Source organism: Ammospiza caudacuta, chromosome 4 (genome assembly GCF_027887145.1).
Source record: "Ammospiza caudacuta isolate bAmmCau1 chromosome 4, bAmmCau1.pri, whole genome shotgun sequence".
Classification (NCBI taxonomy): domain Eukaryota; kingdom Metazoa; phylum Chordata; class Aves; order Passeriformes; family Passerellidae; genus Ammospiza; species Ammospiza caudacuta.
The window spans coordinates 35119377-35144415 of NC_080596.1; the positions used below are offsets into that span (position 1 = coordinate 35119377).

Consider the following 25039-nt stretch of genomic DNA (forward strand, 5'->3'; position numbering starts at 1 on the left):
AAGAGGAGCAGGAGCGGCGGCCGGGGCGCGCAGGGCGGAGGAGACGGGGGCGGGCGCGGGGAGGCGGCGGCGGGCGGTGCCGAGGCCGCGGCGGGGGGAGCGCGGGCACTCGCGGGGCCGTGTCAGCGATCACGGAGCGGCTCCGGTGGGGGCACGAAGGAACCCGCCGCCCCCTTTATCCCCTCGTTTCCCCTCCTGTTCCCCCCTCGGTTTCACAGCCGCGGTGGGAGAAGGAAGGGACGCCTGGGAATGCGGGGCGAACGGCGGGGATTTGAGTGTGCGGGCATCTGCTCGGTGTCTGCCACCTCTGTTTCTCCTCCTCCAGGCAGTGGGGTTTATTGGGCGCCCAAGCGTCGGTGGCACGGATCCTCGTGGGCAGCCGGAGCAGGGAAGTGCAGGTAAAAAAAATTTAAAAAATTAAAAAGCACCAGGGAGTGTTTGAGGAAGCAACAAGCGGTCGGGGGAGCACAGGGAGGGACAAGAGATCAGGCTCTGGGGCTTTTAATTGGAATTTGCTTTCTGCTGCAGCTGCCCGAGGTGATGCTGGACCCAAGAAGTTCATTGTTGGCTGGAGAGCGGGAAGGGCCTCAGCGATGGATCAGGGGCTGTTGGTAGGAAACAGACTTTGGGGAGAGTGAGGTGTTTGTAATGGGTGAGCATTATCTGCGAGCCCGTGTATCTCCAGAAATCCGTGCTCCATCCATGCTCCAGGCAGAGACCTGCTGGGTAAAAGGCCAGAGGCTCACAGGGGACTGAGGGACAAGGGACAATGCCAAGTACCTGTCCAAAATAATTTCATTTTACCCCTGGAGCCTTAAACAAACGGCTGTCACTCCTCAGCTGAGGTGTTTTAGCCGAGGAGGGTTCCTTTTCCTCCCGTCGCCCTCCTGCCTCCCCATGTCCATCCTTTCTGTGGACACTGAGCCAGGTGTTGGATTGGATGAACAGTTTTGTTTCAGTTTGTTTTACACAGCCACCCTTGTCTGGTTTAATAATCCTTGCACACAGATCCATTGGGGAGTTCTAGGCAGCCACATATCCCTGATGTAAAAACACTTGGACACACACTGATTGGGAAAGACTAGGAGATTGGAATGTTTTTAATCAAAAGCACATCAGTGTGGAATAGAAGCCCCCTTTAACCATTACAGTTTGTGGTGTGGATCTGAACAGCTCAGGACATGCAAGTGAGTGTTTGTAAGTGGATGCTGCTCCAGGACAGTGAATTAGGTGTCTCTTTTCCCACCCACCCTACAAGGGAGTAGGGGTGCGATGGCAGCCGCAAAATCTCTTTTTGGAATTACACGTGGCTTGCAGCAGGCAATGTTCTCGCACACAGCCGTGGCTGAACAGGTGTCAACGCCCCCATGGCTGAGGGCCGCGGCTCTGACTGCCCTCAGGAGCCGCCGCCATGTTGCTTCAGGGAAGGGGGACCAGTTAGGCCTGCAGCGCTACGAAACAACCCGGGTTCGCCCTGAGGCCCCTCTGAGGCCACTGAAGAAGCGAGCTGGAGGCTTTTGACCAGCCCTGGGCAATGGTCGCCTCTCTCGGGGCAGCGGAACCCGCGCACCCGCGGAACGGTAGGCTCGGGCGCGGCGGGTTGGGGGGACGGCGCTAGGTGGCACACCGCTAAAGATCCCGGGCTTGCGGGCGGCCGGAACGCTTCTTCTCGGCCCCAGGGAGCGAGTTCCGCAGGGAACGGTTCCGGTGGCGCACTAAGGCGGCTCGGCAAAATGGCGGCGCCCAGCGCCCGCTGCCTGTGGCAAGGTGAGGGGGCCGCGCTGAGGGAGCCGCGGGCACTGCCCCGCGCTGCCGCGGCCGTGAGGGGCTGCAGGGGGGACTGTCCGGGTGGGTCGGGGGTGCGGGGGCCGCGGCGCGTGTCTGAGGCAGTGTTTGCTCTCTCCCCTCAGCGCTGGCCCCGCGGTGCGGCTGGGTCCTCCCCGGGCTGCAGCAGCGCCCCGCTGTCCCCGCCGCGGTGAGCCCCGCCACCGCCCGGCCCTACGCGGCCGCAGCAGCCAAGTGAGTGCGGGTCCGGCGTCCCGGGAGGTGTTGAGGGGTGTTTGGGGGGTTTGGTGTCCGCAGGGCTGGTCCGACAGCCGGCTGACCCTCAGAGGCTCGCGGAGAACAGCCTGCGCTCGCAGGGAATGTTTTCTATGCTGATGGCATAGGGAAAGCTTGAGGCTGTGGTGTTGGGCTGTGCTTTTGCGGGTGTAGCAGGGTCGCATGTCAGAGTGAAAGCTGGTGAGCTTCTGGAGTCTGTTTGAAACCCTTCCCGTCTTTTAATTGGCTTTTCATTGTTTAATTTGCCGTCTCTGTAATAACAGTGTGGCTGGGAGAAGCAAGAGTAGACAGGGGAATGAAGTTTTCTCAAGTGCTGCAGACTCTTTACAGAGGGATGGAGGGTCCAGTTATTATTTTAATATTGCTTTCCTTGCCTGGATACCCTCTGAAAATAGGGAGGAAAATGAGAATTGGGTGTTCAACTGAATGCAAAATGCCACGGGAGAGGGAGGAGAAAACCTTGCTTTATAAAATCAGAGTGCTGTGAAAATACGATAACTGATGACGTCACAACGTGCCCGGGGGGGTTTTTTTTTGGTCTTAGAGCTGCCAAAAAAGATGCCAAGAGGAGCCGGCAGGAGAAGGCGAAGGAGGCGGCCAAGGAGAAGCCCCTCCCTCGGAGGCGGCCGCTGATGAGCAAGCCCGTGGACGACGTGTACCTGACGTGGCTCTACAGGAGACCCTCCTATGGGCTGGAGCAGGCCGTGGGCATGCTCAAGAGGTTCCAGGAGCTGGACTTCACCCACCCCAAGCAGTTTGTGTACATCAACGTCTTCCTGGACATGGCACTGCAGAAGAAGGTGGGGAGGCAGTTCTGGCACTCCTGAAGGCTTTGAGGCTGCTCAGACTGAGGGCCGTCCCTCACCTTGTTTGCATTTTCTTTTTTTTCATTTTTAGGGGACCAACTCCCTGTGGTGATGTAATTTACACTCAAGTCCTGATTTCTGTTTGTTTGCTTTAATTTTTTTTTATTCCTTTGCCAGAAAAAAGTGGATCCTTTTTCCAGCGGTGTCGCTCTCCCCCATCGCTTTACGGATGAGGTGAACAAGGTCTTGGTGTTCACAGAGGTGGGTGAGCCAGAATTCCTTCATTTTCATGGGGTTTTGGTGTTCACAGAGGTGGGTGAGCCAGAATTCCTTCATTTTCATGGGGTTTTGTGCTCACAGAACTGGGTGAGCTAGAATTCCTTCATTTTCATGGGGTTTTGTGCTCACAGAAGTGGGTGAGCCAGAATTCCTTCATTTTCATGGGTTTTTGTGCTCATAGAAGAGGTGAGCCAGAATTCCTTCATTTTCATGGGGTTTTGTGCTCATAGAAGTGGGTGAGCCAGAATTCCTTCATTTTCATGGGTTTTTGTGCTCACAGAGGTGGGTGAGCCAGAATTCCTTCATTTTCATGGGGTTTTGTCCTTCATTTCCATGGGTTTTGGTGTCCAGCACACTCTTGCAGCTGTCCTTTGCCAATGAATCATTTTATCTCTGTGAGATGATCCCAGAGGGGTGCCATGGGTTTATTTGGTGGCTCTTTGGACTGAATTGTTTGGAATTCTCTCCCTGAGCTCTGCTGGCAGCTAATTTGCAGTGCAACTGTTTTTAATTCCTTTTTTTCTCTCAACAGAATGAGCAGGAAGCTGAGGTAGCTCGAGAGCACGGGGCTGCCATCGTGGGAGGAGTTGAATTAATCAAATGGGTGTGTATTTTTCTTAAAGAATTACATAAAAATCCTAATTGAAATTGGAGCCTGGAGGGGAGGGGAGGAAGTCTGATGTCCAGTGAGCTCTGGCTGGGAGGCAGCAGGCAGAGAGATGTGTTTCTGTGCTTGGATCCTTTTATAAACCAGCTTGAATGCAAGGAGTGGAATTGTGCTTGTTGCAGATCCTGGAGGATGAAATCCAGGCTGATTTCTACGTGGCTGTCCCTGCCATCATCCCCAAGTTAATCCCCCTGAGGAACAAGCTGAGAAAGAAGTACCCCAGCACCAAGAGAAGTAAGGAGCAGTTCTTGCTTGCAGCTTTTAGCAGCTCCTGAGGGGGCTGGAGCCCTGGGGGTGCCCCTGGAATGGTTTTTGTCAGGATGTGGGGTTACTTTGGGAGTTAGGTTGTGGCTGCACCACTTGTCTTAGTCAAGGGAACTTTAGGGATCCATTTTTTCCTGCAACAGGTAAACCTGGGATAAGAACCCAGGTGCATTTGGCTGCTAGGTGCCCTTATGGTTATTAATCTTGCTAAGAGGGGAAGGAGGGAACAGGGAGACTGTGATCTCAGTGAGGGCACCATTGTCCTCTCTGTGAAACTGTGTTTTGCACTGGTGTTTGCTTTAATGAACAGATTGAATGATCTCTTTCCTGGTGCCAGACCCATCTGTGCCAATAAGCATTGCTCAGCCAGCTTCTTTTGTTTTGTTTTTGAACAGATTCCCTGGGCAGTGACATTCCCAGAATGGTGCAGTTCTTCAGGGAGTGTCACGAGTACTCGGTGGAGGACGAGAGTGTCATCAAGACAAGGATAGCCAGAGTAAGTTGTGTGCAGAGCTCTTACATTTGCTGCCCTGAGCAGAACTGTAGTATTCAAAGAGGGGAAAAAACCATCTCTTCAACCTCTTTCTCAAAGTTTTTGACCGCTTTTTCACTAACCTCTGGAGAAAATAGAACTCTTTTTTGTGTGGCATCTTCAGCTGGTTTTAAACTTTTTGGTTGTTGTTTTTTTTTTTTTTTTTTTTTTTTTTTTTGGTAAGGAATAAACTATGGGTTTGTAAGTCCGTGATCAATATGCAGAAGAGTCAAAAAGTCTTTGCTTTAACCAAATAATTAAAGAATTCTAATTTTGATAACTGGAATTGGAGTCGGAAGCAAGAACTGTTTGTGTTACTTGAAATAGAAAATAATTTTGGCTTATTTATTCATTTTCTCCGCCCTAAGCTCTGGTGGGTTTTTTTGTTTTCATTCTGGTTTGCATCTTTGTAATCCTGCCTGATGTTTGGTGTTCCTCTAATTGAGGGTGGCACAGGCAGGAAGGGTAGGAAATGCCTGGAGCTTTGCCTGGCAGTGCTGGAGACAGATGAGTTTATAAATTCTCAGTAGCTGCTCTGAGCTGTGCATGGGCATTCCAGGGGCTTTCTTGTCTGTATTTTTGTGTGTAGCTGGAATTCTTGACCTTGCTGTTGGAGGAGTCTGACTTAGTTAAGAAATAAGAAGGGAACGAAAGGATTTACTGTGAGAAGCTGGCATCTTCATTTGGGAACTATTTTGGAGTGCTTAGAACCCTCTGAGCATGACCTGTCCTCATCATGGAGCTGATGAGTTGGTTCTTTTGATGGATTTCATTCTGTTCAAGCTCCTGATGCCTCCAGTTCTAGGTGCGGATGCATTTTGTGGCCTTTGACAGCTCCTTCATTTTAGTGAGTTTTTTGCAAAAGCACTTGTGTGTATGTTGGTTTTTTAAGAGTTGTTTTTTTTAAGAGTTTTCAGCCCTTAAAGCTACATGTTGTTACAAAGCCCTCGGAATTTCGTGTCCTGAGTGGAACTAGGGAGAAGAGTGAGCAAATCAGCATTTGGATAAGGCTGTTAATGGGATTTGTCACTCCTTCACGGGGAGCACACAGAAAGGAAACCTATCCAAATGTAGAATAAACATCAACAGCAGTGCTTTCAGATCCATTCACCTGGGCTCCAGGCATCATCACCATTACTAACTTGGCTCTGTCCTTTTGCAGCTGGATATGCCCACTGAGCACATCATTGCCAACCTGAAAACAATTATCCAGGATATCTGCACCTTCAAGCCATCTAATTTTGGTAAGATTTGTTCAGGCTGCAGCAAACCCAAGTGGGAGATGGGAGTTCTTTACTGGCTAGTCGTGCAGTTACCTTGCTGCTCTCCAAGTATCTCTAAAATTCCTGCTCCTCCAAGGGAAAGTTGATTCTTTCTTTCCTTTTTTTAAAAATTTTAATTCCTTAGCCAAAGGAATAATCAAGTCAACTTTAAGCAGAGGGCATCTGCTTAGCTGGACAGGAAATGGTGATTCCTGAAATAATTTTAGTCAAGGAGTTTTGTGTAAGCTAAAATGCCATTTTTTTTGTGTTGATACTTGCTTAATGTCTGCCAGAAGAATGATCTTGCTTCTCTCCCAGTGATGCTGCTCAGAGTAGCTGCAGACACAAGACCATAAAAAGCCAAGTACATGTGCCTTGAGAAGCCCAAATGAAAACTATAAGAGGTTGCCTGACTTGAAATATAAAGTAGGTGCAGAAAGGAATGTTTTGTTTTGATTATTTTTTAAAATGAATTTAAATCAATGTACATCAGCCCATTTTAGTGAGGATTAGCTTTTCTACTGATTTGGAGTGTCAAGCCTGATTCTGGTGGTGTTCTTTCACTGCCTTGATGGCAAGGGGTGGAGTGATCAGTTGGGTGGTGCCCCTTGTGTTTCTAGATCCCATTGTGCAGAGGCTGGTTATCAGATCCTCCACCAGTGAAGGCTTGCTGCTGAACCTCGATGGAATCCTACCTCAGGTGGAGAAAGCAGAGGAGAAAGAGGAAGAAGATGCAGCTGATGAGGATCAGCAAAAAGCTGTCCAGGAATCCGTTAGTACCTGATGTCTTCTCCTTGTGGGCCTGGCGCTCCAGCTGGGGAAGCGGATGTGAAGTGTCACTCAAATCATGCTCTGTGAGAACAAAAAATAAATGCAGCTTGTGGATTTCATGTCTCAATTGGGTGTAACGTTGTCAGGAGCAGGAGCCTGTTGTCAGAACCCAGCAAGTGTTTTCCCCCAAGGAAGAATCGGACGTGATTTATGAGGGGAGCGAGCATTCACCTTGCCCCCATGTTTTCTGGAATACCAGCTGCAGACGCGGCTCTTTGCCGCTATTTTCCGCTTTCTTTCCAGGAGGTGGCGCTCCCGGCCTTCCCTCCTGTGCAGGCGTTGGAATTTCCTGGAATTTCTCCTGAAGTGGTTTTTTTGGGGGGTTCTGTTGCTGAACACTTGTTCGTAAAGCTGCACCCCGAAATGTAAGATGGTCCCAGAAAGGATTGGCTGTTTACCACAGGGATGAGCTGGTCCAGATCTGGAAAGGTTTAAATCATTCCTGTTACTGGAGGTAGGCCTCCTTTTTCCAAGAGCTTACTGGGATCTGGCTGCATGGGAGTTCTTTTAGCTCCCATCAGAAGCATTTGGCTGCTGTCAGTCAGGGTGACCAATTCCTGCCAGGCCACGCTGATTATTTTTGGTTGTGTGTGGGGTGCTTTGCTCAGAGTTTGATCCAAAAATTCCCTTTTAGGTGTGTATAGGAAGGTTTTACAGTGACTTAATAGACTTTGCATGTTGCAAGTGGGAAAAGCAATGCCAGTGCACTGGGATGTCTTTATTGCTTAGGAATTACACATGTAAGGGATATTATGAGGCATTCCAGGGGTTGTGTATTGTTTGTGACCCAAAATCTGAATGTGAGTTAGCTGTTGGTGTAGAAAAGCAAAGCCTGTGGTATTATCTGAATAGATTTCTCTTTTCTCTGTTCTCCTGCCTTATTTCCAAGACTTCATTGTCCATTTTGGGAAAAGATAGGCCTGCCCTCTTTGATGGGTGTATTTAAAAAAAAAGTGATGCTTAAGCAGAAATGCACAGGTGAGCTTAAATCAGAAGCTCTCAGACTGCTGAGTGTGCTCTCAGAGAATAAAAGCATGGAATAACAAAGGTTCCTGCAGGGATCTGCACTTGGAAAATCCCAGAGCTGTGGGGACACAGGAAATCTGGGCCTCTGGATGTCAGGGGGGCAAGAGAAGGAGCTGGTGGGCTCAGCAAGTTTTCAGGTGCAGTTCTGAACTTGTGCTACTGATTGCTGAGGGAGAATGCCCCTGGTCTGTGCCATGCTGAAACAGTGCTGTACAAGCTGTTGAGTGCCTTGGGACTTCTTTTTATCCTGGAATGCTGGATTGGCATGGGGAGGGGAGAGATGGAAGGGATGATCAACGTGAGATGGTTCCTCTGTAATGAGCAGAGTCCCCAGACAGGCAGAGTGGGACTTGTACATGTGGTTCTTGGGCCAAGGTGCTTTAGAAATCCCTATAATTGTCCCACTGAGCATGGCTGCAGTGGCACTGCTGGCTTCTGGAAGTGACTGTGGGATGGAGGGAGGCAGTGCTGCAGCACCTTTAGCCCTGCAGATGATGTATGATGGCTTTTAGGTTTGTTTTTCTGGCCCTGCTGTTAGTTTAACTAAGGAGAAGAGCTGGGATTCAAGCTCAGTGAAACAGAAACATTTGCCCAAAGAAGGAAGAAGTTGTCCTGGGAGCCTGTGTGCAGCTGTGGGGAGTGCAGGGCTGACACTCAGCCTCAACCTGGACTTGTAGGGAATTTGTGGCACTCCAAAAAACCTGGAATCCCTGTGGGTCAAGCTGAGTTCATGGGAGTTGTGCCACGGCTGGAGGAGCAGGGCAGGGATGTTGCAGCTGCCACCAGTGCTGACAGGTTTTTAATGCTGAGATGGGTGTTCTGAATGATTAAATAGGATTTTGTTATCCATGTTCTGCAATACCACTGGTCTTGCCAGACTCTGGGAGAGAGGCTAATGCTGTAGCCAAAACTGTCCGTGTGGGAATAGTTGGATTGACTGAAATAGGACAGAGGAGGGAAAAAAGCTTTTGAGGCTGACAGAAAACGCTGTGAGGGATAAACTTAATTTTCCAAGCAGTTATTTCTGTCAGTACCTCAGCTTGCAGGTGTCTAGAGGCTTCATCCCACCAGGACATGAAGGCAGAAGTGTCAGTGTTTCTCCGGCTTGGAAAACAAGAGGAAAATGCCAGTCTTCCCAAATTGTCAGGTACTGGGAGATGCTGGGTGAAGGTCACACGTGGTGACCCTGCCATGCCATGTTGTTTTTGTGGGCTAATCTCATGGATTTTAAAAAGGAATATTAATAAAATTGTAAAAAAACCCAGTTAAAAGCTGGAAAAATATTTAAGTGTCAGGGGTTCTGGAAGTGGGGAATGCACATGATCCCAACTTCACTTGCCAGAGATGGATCCTTCTCAGAGCCATGTTTGTCCAGCTGTTCTGTACAAGTCTGAGCCAGCACGTGGCCAGCTCTCCAGGAACACAAGGTATGTCTGGCTCAATCTCTTCAGCCAGGGATTTGCCAAGTGGAGGAATGGCTCTTTCACACCAACTTGCAGAAAACTGACCTCTGCCTAGAGGTTTGGTAAAAGGGAGGCTAAAAGTGGTTAATTTCTACAACCCCAGTGACTTTTTGTGCCATTATTTCAAAGATCTGTGGCAGCAGCTGACAGCTGCATCAGTGCTTTGCAAGTTGTTCCCTTCAGGCTTTCAGCCTTTGAACGATCTCATATTTCTCCTGAGAGAGTCTGAAGCTTATTTGATAATTTTATTTGCTGCTAATCTGTAAGTAGACTCAAAACAGAAATGCTGCTTTTGTGTTCAATAGGATGTGAAGGACAAAACTTTAGCAAACTTTGAATTTCTGAAAATTTCAGGTCTTTTGCGCTGAGTGCTAAACTTAAGAAATGCTGGAAATGAGTGCTTGCTAGAGGGAAAATCTGAAAAATTATCTAAGTTATGGGTCTGGAGTTCTCCTGACTTTAACAGGGTCTTTGGAGCAGTGTTGTGGGAACAGCAGGAAGGAAGGTAGGAGAAATAGGGAGGAGTAGGCAGTAGCTGGACTAGGGAAACAAGTTGTCAAAGCCCAAAGAACAGCAGTAGGAAGATGAAGAACAAAAATGGTGAAAAGATGGACTGGACACATTTATATGAAGCTTGTTCTGTATGAAGTTGTTGAACACTATGTGCTTGGCTTTAATATTTTCACCTGTTCTATATGAAATTATTGAACCCTCTGTGTGCTTGGTTTTAATTATTTGCACCTGTTCTTTCTTGCTGGTGTTTCTTTGAGTTTGGTCAAGTTGTCCAGAGTTTCACCTGAGAAGTTAGAAGGGACCTGGGGCTTGTGTGTTTTTTGCTGTGGGAATTCTGGCACAGTGATTAAAGGCATGCAGTCCTGAGGAGGAAAAAAAAACCCTAAAAAATCATTAGGAAGTGAATCAAAAGTGAGCAGATGGAGTTACCACGGGGAATTGTTATCAAATTGAGCTGCCATCGTTGCATTTAATCAGGTAAGCAGGAGATGAAGGCAGCAGCAGCAACCCAGCCCTGTGCAACCAACTGCTCTGTGGGAACTAGGGTACTGCTATGAAGCGGGAACGCTGAAATTGGCAGGGAAAAAAAAAATTTCATTCACAGACTAGTAAAAATAAACTCACTTTCTGAGTTCATTTTAATTTGGGGCTTGGAATGGCTGTAACTTCAAACTGGGGCTGTTTTTCTTTATCCTGTGACTTGTAGGAGCCAAACGTTCATTTGGAAACGTTGGCTCTGAGATGTGTTGAGTGTGCACTGCTGGAGGAAGCTTTTCTTGAATGGACATGGTACTGTGTGTGTGTGTGTGTGTGTGTGTGTGCAAGCCAAGAAGAAATGGACATGGAAAGAGACTAGGCTTTGCTATTTCTTGTTATAATCCTACAACCCAAACTGACACCCAAAACACAACAAATCAGAAGCTTCCAACCCGGGTTGAGAGGGTGACCTCTCCCTTGCAGCCACCGGGATGGATCGAGTCACTGGGGTCAGGTCCAACACAAACACGTTTGATTTGCCTGATCCTGGCACGGCTGCGGGATCGCCGGGGGCTGCTCCATGCCTAGGTCGCCGGTGTGAGGGGGAGGAGAAGCCGGAATCCTCTGCCTCCCCGGCGCAAGGTGCCGGGGAGTGGGAGGAGGAGGAGAGGCTCGGATGCCGGGAGGAAGGAGGGCGCAGCGCTGCCCGGGGCGGGGCGGGGGGCGGGCGGGCTGCGGCGCGGAGCTGCCCCTTTGTCTGCGGGCGAAGTTTGGCGGCGGGGCGGGGGCCGAGGCGCTGCCCCGGCACCTGCCGCGGGCCCGGCGGGCACTCCCCGCTCGCTGCTCGCCGCCAGGGGCCATGGGCGCCCCGAACGCCGCCGGGGCCACCGTGCTGCTGCTGCCGCCGCTGCTGCTGCTGCTCCTCCCAGCCGCGCTGGCCGATGCCGCCTCAGGTGAGTCCCGCGCCGAGCGCGTCCCGGTCCCGCGGGCGGGGGATCCCTGAGGGGAAAGCGGCTCCGGGCGCCTTTTCCCCTGGCACATGGGACGGCTCAGCCTCGCTGCCTCGCTGGTCGCGCTGCCGGCCCGGGCGGGGGTCCGCCTCCGCCCCCCGCCATTTTGGCGGCTCCTCCACAGGCGAGGTGAGGGGCACCGGGGCGAAGCCGTGCCCGGCCGGTGGGCACGGGGAAACGCCGGTCCCGCTCCGGGCTGCCCCTCACGGCGGGCGGGAGGGAGGGAAGGCGGCGGCGCTCGGCCGTGCCCACGTGAGGGGAGCTGCCCCGGCACGGTGTGTGGCGCTGAGGGGCCGGGGCGGGCAGCGGCAGCCGCAGCCCTCGGGCAGCCCGCGGGTGGCGGGGCCGTGCGGAGCGGAGCGCTCGGGAATGCGGCGCCGGGAGCCGGGCAGGGCCGGGAAAGCGTGAGGGGGAACCGGCAGCAGCCCTGCTCCGCTCCCTGCGGCTGGAGCCAACTTGGGCGCTCTCGGGGAGGCACACCGGCATTTGTCTCGGGTGCTGGACGGACTCGTGGCCAGCGCAAGGCTGTGCCGTGCTGATGTTCGGAGTTTGGGGGTGCGGGTTGGATGCGTTCGTGCTCCTGGGTGGTTTTGCAGCCTGTCCTTTGGCTGTAGGTTGTTGGCTTCTGAAGTGGCAGTCTCCCCGAGTCCTGCTCCCACCGTGATTCCCGATTTTAAGTGCTGCTGTTCCCAGTGAACAGCAGCGGTTCAAACCAGCGATGTGCGTGCGAGCCGAGGCGCTGCTAGGTGTGGGCTTGGACATTTGCTACCCAGTGTTAACTCGTTGGGTAGCACTCCGACAGAGTTCACTTTTTCTGGTTTCAGAGATTTAATTTTTGGTAAATGACGCTACCAACAACCCGAATCCAAGATGTCCCCCACAAAAATACCATAGCAATAAGTCCGGGGTGCTTTTTTGGGTGCTTCAGTTTGTGCAAGTCATAATTTGCAGAATGCTTTTCAGGTGTGCTTTGCAACAGGTGGTGATCACACCTGGGGCTTTGAGTTTCTTGGAAAATCAGGGCACTGTTGCATGGCAAGCTTAATTAATTAATGTGTGTAGTGTGTTTGGCTCACCCATAATTGGGGACAAAAGTAAAATTTATTTGTAAGTAAGGATTGTCCAAGTCCTGCTGAGCTGGCTTGTATCTTAGTCTCCCTTGGTAACTTGTAAAGGAGGGAGCTGTGTCTTTGCCCTTTGTGGGGAAGAGGGATCAGAGTTGGTGAATTTGCTTTCTAGTCCTACGTGGTCCCTATTCCCTGCTCTGGCCCCGGAGGGGATGAGCACACTGGTATTTTAAGGAACTCTAGCTGTCAGTGAGCTAAAAATGAAAGGCAGCCAGCCCTGGAGGGGTAAAACAGATGGGTTGTGCTGGTCTTAACTAACTGATGTTAAATTTTTGGGTTTTTTTCCCCCCCACCCCATGCCTCCCAATAATGTGTGACCTCGCGTTTTGCACTGAATTTTGAGGTGGAGCTGGATGATGAACCTTGAAATTATTTTCTCTTGCCAAAAGAACAGCTATTTGCTGAATTTGAGAGAAATGTGGCTGGGCTCCTGTGGCTCATCTTCTTGGCAAGGGAAAATAATTCCTGGGGGTGCCTCCACAGCCACTTGCGGCTGAGCTGAAGACGAGCTCAAAGGAGGAGTTTTTGATTCCAAGAAGTGTAGCTCACAGGCTTTCTGTACAGATTGGTCTAATCTGCATTTCTCGGGAAACTCCACTTTTTGGCAGGGAAATTCTGACTTTTTTGGGTGGTCCCTCGAGGCAGCCTTTCCGTGGTCTCTTTCCCTTTCATCCTGGAGCTCCTTGGGTTATTTTGGTTTGTGTATTCCCCTCACCCTTTTGGGAGACAGATCATGTGCAGTTGCTCCAGGGTGACCATTTCCAGAAAATCGATAGAAGAGCTGTCATTCAGCTTACTCCTGGTTTTACTTCCTAACCTCTGATTATTGGGGTGAAATATGTGAATATATTGGAATATATTGGTTGGGTCCCTGTCCGTGCCTGGGACAAGCTTTCTCTCAGTTAGCAGGGCCAGGACAGCTGAAGCAGGAGAGCCCTGTGAGCCTGTCCTGTTGTCCATGCAGGAGAGGTTTAGGAATGAGGATTCACACTGACTCTTCTCACACTGTTATTTTGGCAGGCCCCCTCTTTTCTCCCTGCCTTTCTGAGCCGGCCAGAGGTCCTGTCCCTTACTCAGAGGTTGCCCAGCTGCCCCAAAACTGTATTTTTTTGTGGCTGCCCAGTTCAGAGCAGGCTCACTGGAGGATGTGCTGCTGCTCTTACTCGTTTCTAACCTGATTTATTTTTTTTTCTGGTCCCTCAGGTGCCTGTGTCTCCCACGGCCTCTTATTTGAGGTAGGTGAGCTCGAACGTGCCGTGCTGGGGAAGGGTTGGAGAGGGTGCTGTTCAATGAACTTGACTCCAGTTCCTGCTTTTTGTCATCCCTGTGGCTGGGGTGCAGGTCTGGCAGCTTCCAGTCTGCTGGAGAACACACATCCCTCTCATGGAGAGGTTGGGAATTCTCCCTGGGCCTTAGGACCCAGCCAGTCCAACTGGGTGAGAAGATGTGAGGGACTTCTGGGGTGTTGGAAGCCACAGATGCGCAGTGCCGGGCAGGATGGAGGTGGTGCTTTGTAAAACATGAGTGAAATGCCAGGCTATGTTCTTTCTATGTGTTTCTTTCCCTGAATTAATGAGCTGTTAATGACAGCAGCTTAACACTTTTTGCCCTCAGCTGGTCACGGTGAGTCTGGTGTACCCTGACTGATCCTTACAAACGCAACACATTTTCTTTTCTGGCGCCTCTAGAAACGTAATCCGTGAGTGACTCGGTACAAGAATCAGAGTTTTTAAGTATTCATGAACGGTGTTTTGCTCGGTAACGCTTGTCTGCCTTGCTCTGGTACTACTCTGGGCTAAAAGGAGGTGCCTGAGCTACTTTGTGTCTCTGGAATGCTTCTGGATGTGTTTGCTGCTCTTCCTGGTGCACTGTGGAGGGTCCTGGCAGCCCCCAGGAGAAACCTGTAGCGACTTTTCATTGTGTTTTAGACGGTGCTTGGAAACACTGTTTTCTTTCAGTGTCTGGTGAGGGTTTTTGTCCGTGTCTGGTGCGGAGGAGGATGATGATGAGAGGGATGGAGCACCCATTCCATGGGGAGAGGCTGAGAGAGGTGGGATTGTCCAGCCTGGAGAGGAGAAGCCTTGGGGTGGCCCTTACCTGAAAGGAACATGAAGGAGAGATGGAGAGAGGCTGTTTCAGGACAGAGGGGAATGAATGGATTCAAACCAACAGAGAGGGGAGGTTCAGGTTGGATATTGGAAAGGAATTCTTGGCTGAGGGGGGGGGTGAGGAGGCCCTGGCACAGGCTGCCCAGAGGAGCTGTGGCTGCCCCTGGATGCTGGAAGTGTCCAAGGCCAGGAGCTTGGAGCAGCCTGGGTTTGAGGGAGGTGTCCCTGCCCGTGGCAGGGGTGGCACTGGATGAGCTTTAGGCGCCTGCCAAGCCGTTGTGTGATTGCACGTGGAAGTGGCTGCAGGTGAGCTGCTCCTGGGTGATTGTGGGAATGCTGTTTGCTGCACAAGTCTCTGAAGTCACCTGGAAAGCCCTTGGTGCATAATTCAAACCTTGAAGTGCAGCGATGCAGGCACTGCAGGTTTGCTGCAATTGTTAATGCTGCACAAGTCCTGCCTCTTGCTTGACTGACTTAGCTCCAGGGTCAGCTGGTGTCTGTGGCTTTGCTCTGAGGGAGGGAAAGCACCTCCCTGAGCGTGATTCCCAGCTGAGCTTCTCTGGCTTCTCCTGTCAGCGAGTTTTCAGCTCCCTTTACTTGGAAAGAGGAAAATCCACTTTACTTGTTCTTAGCTGCAGGCCACGAGGAGACACACTGATGTCACTCTGGAAGTCAGGGTGTGTGGGAGGTGTGGAGCAAATCCAAAAAGCTGGAGGCTTTCTGCCAGCTGGTTTGTGCCAAGGGGGAGGGGAAGGACGGGGCTGTGCCTGGAGGTGCTTTGAATGGTGAGTGTGATTGAAAAATGAGTTTGTGTCTGGTAGAGGCTGCAGCACAGAAGGACAAGTCCAGCTGAGCAACAAACATCCATTTCCATTTTGTCCTCTTTCAAACATGGATGTTATCTGTGGCACCAGCTGCTGGTAGTGCACCCAGGGATGGGTTTCTGGGCTGGATTGTTTTGGAAGTTTCCTGAGACACAAATGGGCTGCTTGGTTTCAACACTAGAAAGCACTAAAGAAGCGTTTTTTGAAAGAAAATGTTTGTAGTCTTTGGGTCAAAAATTGTGAAGAGAATGAAAAGCCTGAGCTTAATTGTACTTGTGCTTCTACCAAAAATTTTGCTTTCTTTTGTAACATCTGTGTGCGTTTTGTTGTCAGAAGTTTAAACAAATCCTGATTTTATGCTTTTTAAATCAGATTTCTGTTTCTATCACTAGTTTGCGCTGGGCAGAATGAGAGTGGAAAGGTAATAAACAAAAAATGCTGGGAGTCTCTTCTCCCCCAAATTTCCAATCTCCCAATCCAGAGAGCTTCTACCCTGAATAAATTCAGTGACCTTTAAAATAAATGTTAGCCAGTGCAAAGCACTTCTGGTTAGGGAATATATCAAATTAGCAGTGGAAAATGGGCTTCATTTTAATTTCATTAGAAAGATAAGGAGTTACTACTGAAAAATGAGATCAGAATTGAATATTTCACTTGAAAGGTTTGCTTGTTAACTCTTATAATGGTGAAGATATTTTTGTTTATGTGATGTGATTTAAATGGCACTACTTAGCCTGGGTCTGCGTCCTCTGGATGTACATGAATGTTTTGCAGCTAAGATTTATGAATACAGTAATGCAATGCCTCTCATGGAGCAAATCTCATCTGCTTGTGGGTTTCAGAAAGCTGGGATCAACTGAGGATCAAAAATAAAAGTGATTTTTGAATCAAGTGTGTGCTCTATGTGTGTCCCTTCTTTGTGTTCCTTGAAAACAGCAGTGAAATACAGAGGGATGGGATAGGCTCTTGATTTCATGGTACCAGGTAAAAGAACCTTAGATGTAAGAGTTTTCCTCTGAGGATGAAGTGAGTTTTTTCCCTTCATCAGCAAATGAAGAGGACTGAGGAAGACATTTTAATACAAAATAATTTTTCTGTTTTATCTTAGTAGATCTAAATGTCACCTCCTTGCCCAAGCAAATGCACCCTCATGCAGCAGCAGCATCTCTCCATTCCCCCTGACGCTGGAGCTGGGCAGGGGTTCAGATCCACAGCCCTGCTGTCTGGGAGCAGCAGTGGCACCTGGAGAGACACATCCCTTTCCATGAGGTGTCTGGGCAGGGCTGAGGCCCTTCCCTGCACCAGGCACACCTGCCCTGCTGCCACAGGAGCACCCATCTGCTGTCTGCTCACCCTGAGGTGATTTATCTCACCAGGTATTCCACAGTGGGCTGCAGGTGCATGGGATTCACCATCCCCTTCCCTACCCTCCAACCCCTCTGAGCCTCTGGACAAATCTCAGTGTTTTTTCTCAGTACCCTCACTGCTCACAAGTTGTTCTTTCTCCTTCTTTTTCTTCTTTTTGGATCTTGTATTCCCGCAGTCCAGAGCCCAGCAGTGAGGCTGTGCCCCTCTTCGGTTGTCTGTGCATGTCTTTGGCCCCCTGTTGGAATCCATGGGGTCTCTTCCTAAACAGCCAGGTACAGGCAAGGTTTTTTTTTGGCAAGAAGGGATTTTTAAAAAGACTCCTCTTTGCTTTGGATAGGAGGAATTAATAAATCTGGAGAAATTCATAAACTACAGAAGAGCTCTGGGAGTTGTTGGGCTTTTGGGCTTTAATCTGACACTCTGGTCTGTTCTCCTTGGAGCTCTGAGTGTCTGCTGGCTGTGATGTCCTTCTTGGAGGCCTTTCTTTTCCATCCTGCTTGGTGCAAGACTCATGCCTTAATCTTCTCTGTGTTGTGGGAGTTATCTGGTATCAGCTTTATTTGGAGATCAGGGTCTGTACAAGAGCTGCCCTGTTCCACATTTTCCATCTGTCTTGGTTTGGAAAGACCGGAGTCTACTAAGGAAGGCAAGAGCCTCCCCTGAAATGGAGAATGTAAACCCACCCCACCCCTCTGAATTGCTATAAATTTGAAATTAAGGGGCTCTCAGGCAATAATATGTGAGCAGGAAATAACAGTTCTTTAATAGGGAAGAAAAAATAAAAGGATAAAATAAACAATGCAGTGCACTAGAACAACACTGACAGAGTCAGAACCCAGCCTGACACCCTGTGGGTCAGGGTGTTAGCGGCAGTCCAATTGGAAATGTGGCTGCAGCCCTCCTAAAGTGTCAAATGTGGTTCTGTTGGAGCAAGGGGGATCTGTAGAGAAGGATTCTTCCTCCAAAGATCCCGTGGAAGAGGAGACAGCTGCTGTTCCTCTGGGGAATCCAGTGGAGAAGCCGCGCTGGTGTCTCAAAACCTCTGGATTATATCTGGGTAGCAATGCTTGGCTCCTCCCTCTGGGCAGAGTATCTCCCAATGGGGTGCTGTAGTTCTTATCAGCCATGCAGTGACATTCAATAGCCGTTATCAGCAGATGTCCCTTCCCAGGGAGGAGTGATTGTGGTCACTCAGAGAGAGAGATAAGGCAAACTGCCACTTGACAGAAGACAACTGCCATGCAGATGGCAATGGAATGCATCTTGCCTTGCACTCTGGAACAGCATCCCAGTGAGCTCCTGGGACAGGAGCTGTTGTGCACGGGCACTAACTGAAGTATGCACATTTAATAGCACAGTGCTGGGAGCTGTGGGCCAGAGCCTTGGCAGGAGATAGCAGCTTTCCCATGGATTCATTCACCAGGACAGGAATTCAGCAAGTATCCAGTGTTTAGACATTTTCCAAGTCATTGTGCCTTCCATCTTTCGGGATGCATTTGAGCAGCTCTTTATCACACCTTATAATTCATCATTTACTTCTTCTTCTTAAATCCCCACCATGCAAAATGCCTTTTTCCTTTGCTGGGTCTCTTCCTCATTCTTTCCCTTTCCTTAACCCCTTCAAAACCTTGGTCATGACTACCATTTGCATCTTCTCTTTAAAGGAGGAGTTGCAGTGTCTAACTAATTGGTAAGAGAAATTTTAGAACTTTGCTGTACCTTTTCAGTGACTTCCAAAGAGCTTAGGGACTTTGTAAGATGGCTGAGGGAAGTGGATCCCCACTTTGCTGACAAATTGAACATCTGGAGAGAAGAAGTTAAAAGGAACTGAATGTCCTCTCAGGCTTTGGAAATAGATTGTTGGTGGTTTAATCCATCGTAAACCTTGGGCAAAACTGGACTGTTGTGTCTGGACAGTGCTCCCATGTGGAATTTCTCATCTCTAGGGTGGTTTTGTGTTCCTTTTCCCCTTTCTTTTTTCCCCTTGAATAATCCCCATCAAAAATGCCATGATAGTTAAATTAGAATGTTCAGTGTTGTCCAGGATACATCATTCCCTGTGCCTTTTCAGCAGACATTGCCTCTCCATTGCTGCTGCTTTAACCACTGACTTCACCCGAGGTACTCCTTGACACTTTCAGGAAGACACAAACTCCCAAATCTGAAGTTATTCCCAGCTGGGTGCACTGATTTTATTTCAGCCACGTGGTGCTGTGAGGTTGGTGATGCCAGGATGCCAATATTTCTGCCAGGCATATTGAATAGCTCCCAGTGGGAATGCAGGCAGCAGGCTTGCCTGGGAAGGCTGCTGTATTTCTCCTTGTGCTGTGGTTTATTGCTCAGCCACAGATTAAGGAGGCCCTTTAGGATAAAACACTCGATTTTGTAATCATTGTATCTACTCCAGAGTCATTCTGTAATGAATCCTCTCACTAACCCCAGGAGCACAGCAGCCAAAGGATCTTTATATTACCAGCTGCTGCGCTGCAGCTAAGGGAGAGTCCCAGGATCTGTGTTTCTGAGGATCAGCCATGCGGAAAAAATCCTCTCCCTCCTCCTCCAAAAGATAAATCCTGAACATGACTTCTTCCCAGATTAATTTGAGTAATTTAAAGCCAGATGTTTTGTTACTAAAAAAAAAAAATAGTTTCCTAACCTGCTTTGTTTGTGTTTTATGGACATGAAAATGAAACTTCTTGCAGGCTGAAAACTGGGAAATTTTAGTTTAAGTGTAATACATTTTTGGGGACATCTACAGGAGCTGAAAGATTGCAAAGATTAGAAACTTTCTAGTTATCAAACTAGAAATCTTGTTTCTAACAGAATGGCTCCTTGAAAATCTGAAACTTTTCCTTTCCTGGGACTTCACCTGTTGTCCTGCCTGAATAGATTTGGTCATGGTCATGTGGAATTAATTCCTTTTGGGTGCTCAGCCAGCTTGAGACTGACATGCCATACATCAGGTGTTGTGGTTCATGGCTGTTTATGTGTTCAGAGGAAACACAGGGTTGGTTGTTTAATTGGGAAAAGCTCCTGCTGCTGGAGACACAGTTGTCATTACTGACATGCCAGGAGACATGTTCTGAGTTAGTGGATGCTGTAAATCCTTTTATGCATCGAGCCTGGAAAAGTGGTTCCAGGGGAAAACATGAGCAAACTTGTTAGCAATTTCTTTCCAACATTTTTTTGCAGTTTTATGGATTCTTCTGTGTATGTGAAAAGCTTGGTTTTCTTGACTGCCTAAGGAATTCTCAGTGTTGTAGAGTAGAAGTAACTTGCTATGCTTTTATTCCAGTGGGTTAATTTTTTGTTGTTATTTTAAAAAATCAGAATTCAAAGAGTGTTCCATTTTGAAAACCTGGGTTTGGTTTTAAATTGAAGGCACTTAAAAATTGCATTTACTCTTTTCTGTCCTGATTTCTCTGTGAAATTGTGAGACCATTGTGGTTATGGAAACAGAACCCTCAAAGTGTCTCAATCTGCTGTTAAATGGAAATATTCCAAACCAAAAATGAATTATGTGCTTCTATGGAGTGACATAAAGGGTAATTCTTAGGCGTCTTTTCCATGATTTATTTAAAACAAAAATTCCCTCAATGAAACAATAAACTTAATGAAAACCTGTTTAAATTTTAATGAAATCCTTAGGACAAAGCAAAGTCGAATATGTTACTTCCAAGGACGTTGGGAGACTTCATATTAGATAAAATGGAACCAATTGAGATACAGTTGATTAAAAAATGAGCAGAATTTGTCCCAGAATTTAGGCTTTAAAGCCTTGTTACCTAAGAGGAGTTTGGCCATGAACGCAGGGCAGTGTTTTGCAGTATGTTTTTCTTTATTTCCATGTTGTAATTTTACTTTCTGAGAGGTTTTTGGAGGCTTGAATGCAATCCATGGAGGAATGCTATGGATGTGTGGTGTGTGATTAACAGGTGTATCTGTGATGGCACAGTATAACTGAGACCCATCAGCATGGGAAAAGTAGAATGGATTTTAAAGACATTTACCTCTGTAACGTTGGGGGTTCCTTTTCTGTCTGGTCCCTTAATACTTGGATTTTTCTGAGCAGACTTAATTAATTAACAGTGGTCCTGCTGTTTGTTTTGGAAGGTGATGTGGCTTTAACCGCCCTGTGCACATCCTGCTGTGCACCTCAGAGTTCCGCTAGCCACAGGATCCTCTGCAGGGGGCTTCAGAAGGATTTGCTGGCTTTAGAAGAATGGTTAGGCTTCACTCTTTGGAGAGGAGTGTGCTGGAGTTACCACAGATCCTTCCCTCTCTCTGACCTCGTTTTGGGGGGGAAGATCTAAGCTCACAAGATGTAAGACTGTCAGTTCTTCTTCTTCATGCTTCGGGCAGAGAAATATCTGTGAGATCAGAGGCAAGCCTCTTGAAATCCCTGGGAAAAGGCATGATCCATGATACTCTGCAGCCTAGGAGCGAGCTGTGCAGTTCAGCTGCTTGTCCTGCTGGGATCAGCAGCCTGGGTTGCCCAGTTATCCCCTTGGATGGCATTTCTGTCTGGGCAGAGCTGCCTGTGGGCACCTGGTGTGTCCAGGCTGCCAGGAGCACTGATGTGTGACATGGAGCCCTCTCATCACCAGTTTGTGAATGATTATGGTGATGCTGATTTCCCTCATTAAAATAGGAAGTGTTAGTAGCAAGAGTAAACTGGGAATGATGCTCTCTAAGCAAAATGCTTTTGCTGGTCTTTTGCTGCTTATCAGGAAGCAGTGCTTGATGCTGTTGAGCCTGTGGCTTTTTGAAGAAAATGCAGGATTGGAATCTAGCACAGGGAACCTGCAGTTTGTTCACGTGTGATGGTTTCCCTCCTTTTAGTCTAGCATGGGAACAGGCATTTTATTCTGCAGGTCTACCTGATGTGATCTTCAAGGTCAAATCTTCTCCTCAGCATCCTGTTTATACAGATGCCTTCATTAGCCTCTGCAAATAGCTGCTAAATCCACATGTTCAGGCTGAGGAGATGATAATTCCTCATCTGGCAGCCTCAATAAGTAACCTCCTTATTAAAATCAGCTGTTGGGCCACGTAAAAGGTGCAGTGAGGTCTCTACACTCAATATTTTTAGTGCATTCTGCATGGTGCCAGCATGTTTCTAACCTTACTGAAGTCATTTCATGCTTCTGTAATTCATTGGGTTTTTAGTGTATTTATAGATGCTATTTTATCAAGCACTGCAGTAGAAATGATGAGAGCATCTGGTGAAATCCATCACATCTCATGCAACAGCCTCTGAAAAAATAACCTTGGTAATCGAGCCTTTCCCCCTTTGGATGGTTCCACTAATGTTTTAAAGGCTTTAGATATTTAATGTCACTGGGGTGCCCTAAATGTCACTTTCTGTGACATCAGCCAGCAGTGACACCTGAAACAGCAGAGCCACCCTTCAGCTGGCACCCAGACCCTCAGCTGTGACCATGTGGAAACCACAAAGCTCTGATTTGTTGGGATTCCTCTTGGGAAACTTCCCTGAGGTGGTGTTGGCAGCAGCATCTGTGTGGGGTGATAGAGCAGGGTTGTGTCAGGAGTGTTGGGCAGGCCAGAGAAATGAGAAATATTCCCCTGTGCTGGCAGGGAGAGCTGTTCCCCTGCTGCATCTTCTAGTCTCTGGGAAGTGATGCCTGAGTTATTTGGGTGGGGATTGCAGCCCTGCCAGCCTGCAGCCTTGCAGAGGAGCTGGAGGGGAGGCTCATGGAAACAGGATCAGCACGTTTCTATTTGGGGAGCCCGCATTCCTGGGCTCCTCTAAGTGCTGCAGCTGCTTTGATGTCAGTGGAGCTGGGCATTTTCCCAGCTGAGCACTTGACCCTGGTGCTGGCAGTCAGCCTTCCAGGCACTGAGCTCATGTCATGAAGCAGGGCTGCAGGCTGGCCACAGCCTTGCCAGTTAGTGTTTTCCAGAGAGAGCATGGATTTGCCTTCTCATTTCCCTTCAAGGGATTTGCAGCAAGCCCAGCTGTGCCCAGTCTCTTTTTCATACCTTGTCTTGGCCCTATATGTGAAATTTTAGCTCTTGTGAGCCAAGCTCTCACCTACACACATAAAAAACTGATTTGGCATTGGACCTGGAAGTTTAGAGAGGAAGCTGGCTTTGGGGGATGAGTTAAAGGTGGGATGGAGATTCCCTTCACGTGGCTGCCTTTAGACACTCTAATGCTCATCTGCCCTGGATGGGAATGCAGTTCCTTGTGTGATTCCTGCACTTCTGGACCACTTCTGTGAGGGGCAGCGTGCTCCGGCATCCCGAGGCTGCAGTCCAGGCTGGAATGCCAGAGGTGTTGGGAGGTTGGTAAGGTCTTTGCTGCACCCATTGTGGTGTCCTGGCTGTGGCTACGGTGCCCAGGTGATGTTCTCATGACTGAGCTGGGCAGCAGGGGCTGTGCTTTGTGCTCTGTGCATGTTCCTGCAGTAGTTCCAGCAGGGTTACTCTCACTCCAGTCAAACAGGACTATCCTTGTCTTCCCAGGCACATGGAGTGCTGGAAATCCGTCCCTGCTTTGCCTCTGGCTTTCTGCTGGCTGTGCCTTGTGTTCGTGTCTCTGCTTCCTGGCAGGGCTCTTGCTGTGGCTGCTGAGAAGTCAAATGAGGTCCTTGACTGGGCTTTCTTTCCCCTCTTTGCACAGTCAGTTTGGTCACTGTGAAGGTGATGATCCCTACGTAAATGGTATTGCAGGATTCCAACCAAAACTGCGTTTCTCTCTCGCCTCCCCTCATTTCCCCTTTCTCCTAATCACCACTTGACACAGATTTCCAGAGGGTTTTCTGATGAGCTTTTGGCCTCCTTATGTTCCAAATGCTGCTTTATTGACCCTGTTGTCAAGGTGGGGACCTCAAAATGAGAGCAGAGCAGTGGGACTGGTGTGCAGGAATCTTTTGGTATCCTCTACACAGAGAGTAAATTTTCAATTTTATCAGTGACAAGGGTTCTTTCTATACAGTGTTTTCCCTGGCATTTCAATGTGAGCATGTATATGAATAAATAAAAGTTCCTGCAGGCATCTTATTTTTTTTTTTTTTTTTAAATAGCTGCACTTACAGGAGCCTGTTTCCAATTTCATCTGATTTTTTACAGACCTAGGGAAAGAAAAGGCCTTTCCTGTGGACTTTAGACTTTCAGAGTTTAAGTCCTGTAGGAGAAGATCAGCAAGGGGCAACCACCCTGACCCTTTGAAGTGTTAAAAGCAGGTGTGCACCTCCTGTATCCAACTTTGGGCAAGGTGTGTGTACCCTTTAAAAAAAAAAAAAGGCAACTTGGAAGCTGAACTAAGCAGTGGTTCGTTGTATTTCTGTGCCCTTGGGTTTGCTGGAGGTTTGTTTTCTGCCAGATGTTTTGCTGTTTATTTTGTGCACACTACATCTGAAGAGTCGCTGTAGGTAGGGCAGTATTTTGGGTAGCTCCTTGGAATAGCATTAAAACAAAAAAACTGCAGAGAAGTCCTGCAGTATTTACCAAACAGAGGATGCTGTGCATCAAGGGGTTTGTTTGTTTTCAAAATATTTTTTTTGAAAGTTTTTGATTCAGGATTTAGGGCAGCTGTGATAAACCTGTCGCCTTTGCTGGGGTTGTAGATGAAGGTATTTGGGAGAGAAAAAAACCCTTCTGGTGTGTCTTGGATCTTAATTTCCATCTTAATTTCCTCAGAGCAGGACATGTCCTAGCCCCAAGGAGAGGAAGAGGTTCAGAAGCTCAGGGCTTGCTCCTCCTTGTCTGTCTCAACCAGATTCATGCACAAAACAAGCACAAAGCTGCATTTTCTTTGGGAAGCAGTGATTTATGGTGTGGAGTCACTAAACATGTTTGCACATGCGTCCTTTGGGCACACATAACAGCTTAGCTGGGGAACCTACCACAGAAGCATTCATTCCTTCTTATCTTGCCCCAGAGGCCAGGGCCAGTGCTGTTTTTGTTTCTGGTCCCAAAGAACTGGCTGCAGGCAGGGGTGAATTAGAGGGGGGGTCTCCAGGCTTTCTGAAAGGGGGAAAAAGAGCTACACTTCAGTATTTTTCACAAAAAAACCCCCACATTATGATATATTACATCTGAATACAGGATACAAACATCCTGGCTTGTACTGGAAATAGTGGAACAGCAGGACCAGAGCAGGGACTGTCCCTGTGTGCTGGCCGCTGCTGAGGCCCCACCTTGCACCCTTGGGGACAATTTAGGGCTCCTGGCTCCAAGGAAGCACAGAGGGGCTGGGACATGGCCAGGGAACAGAATGGATCTGGAGCACAGGTGTGGTGAGGAGTAGCTGAGGGGGAAAATAGGAGGCTCAGGGGGGACCTTCTTGGTCCCTGCAACTCCCTGACAGGAGGTCACAGTGACAGGACAAGAGTAAATAGCCTCAAATTGTACCAGGGGGTGTTTCCATTGAATTTCAGGGGAAATTTCTTCAGT

General features: G+C 48.6%; 2 protein-coding genes across 2 annotated transcripts in view; both read left to right on the forward strand.

Annotated features, from left to right (window-relative positions):
- The first annotated feature begins 154 nt into the window (after window positions 1-154).
- Window positions 155-6756, forward strand: MRPL1 (mitochondrial ribosomal protein L1). Its single transcript, XM_058803914.1, has 10 exons — window positions 155-398; window positions 529-1767; window positions 1911-2019; window positions 2606-2861; window positions 3045-3128; window positions 3679-3750; window positions 3936-4047; window positions 4473-4573; window positions 5772-5853; window positions 6492-6756. Exons 2-10 carry the CDS (start codon window positions 1734-1736, stop codon window positions 6653-6655), a joined length of 1014 nt encoding a protein of 337 aa, XP_058659897.1. The 5' UTR covers window positions 155-398; window positions 529-1733; the 3' UTR covers window positions 6656-6756.
- Window positions 6757-10963: 4207 nt separating this feature from the next.
- Window positions 10964-25039, forward strand: part of FRAS1 (Fraser extracellular matrix complex subunit 1) — a 105474-nt gene continuing 91398 nt past the window's right edge. Inside the window, exons 1-2 of the mRNA XM_058803272.1 lie at window positions 10964-11134; window positions 13522-13553. Of these exons, the coding sequence (XP_058659255.1) occupies window positions 11041-11134; window positions 13522-13553 (126 nt within the window). The 5' untranslated portion in view covers window positions 10964-11040. The remainder of the gene's footprint in view (window positions 11135-13521; window positions 13554-25039) is intronic.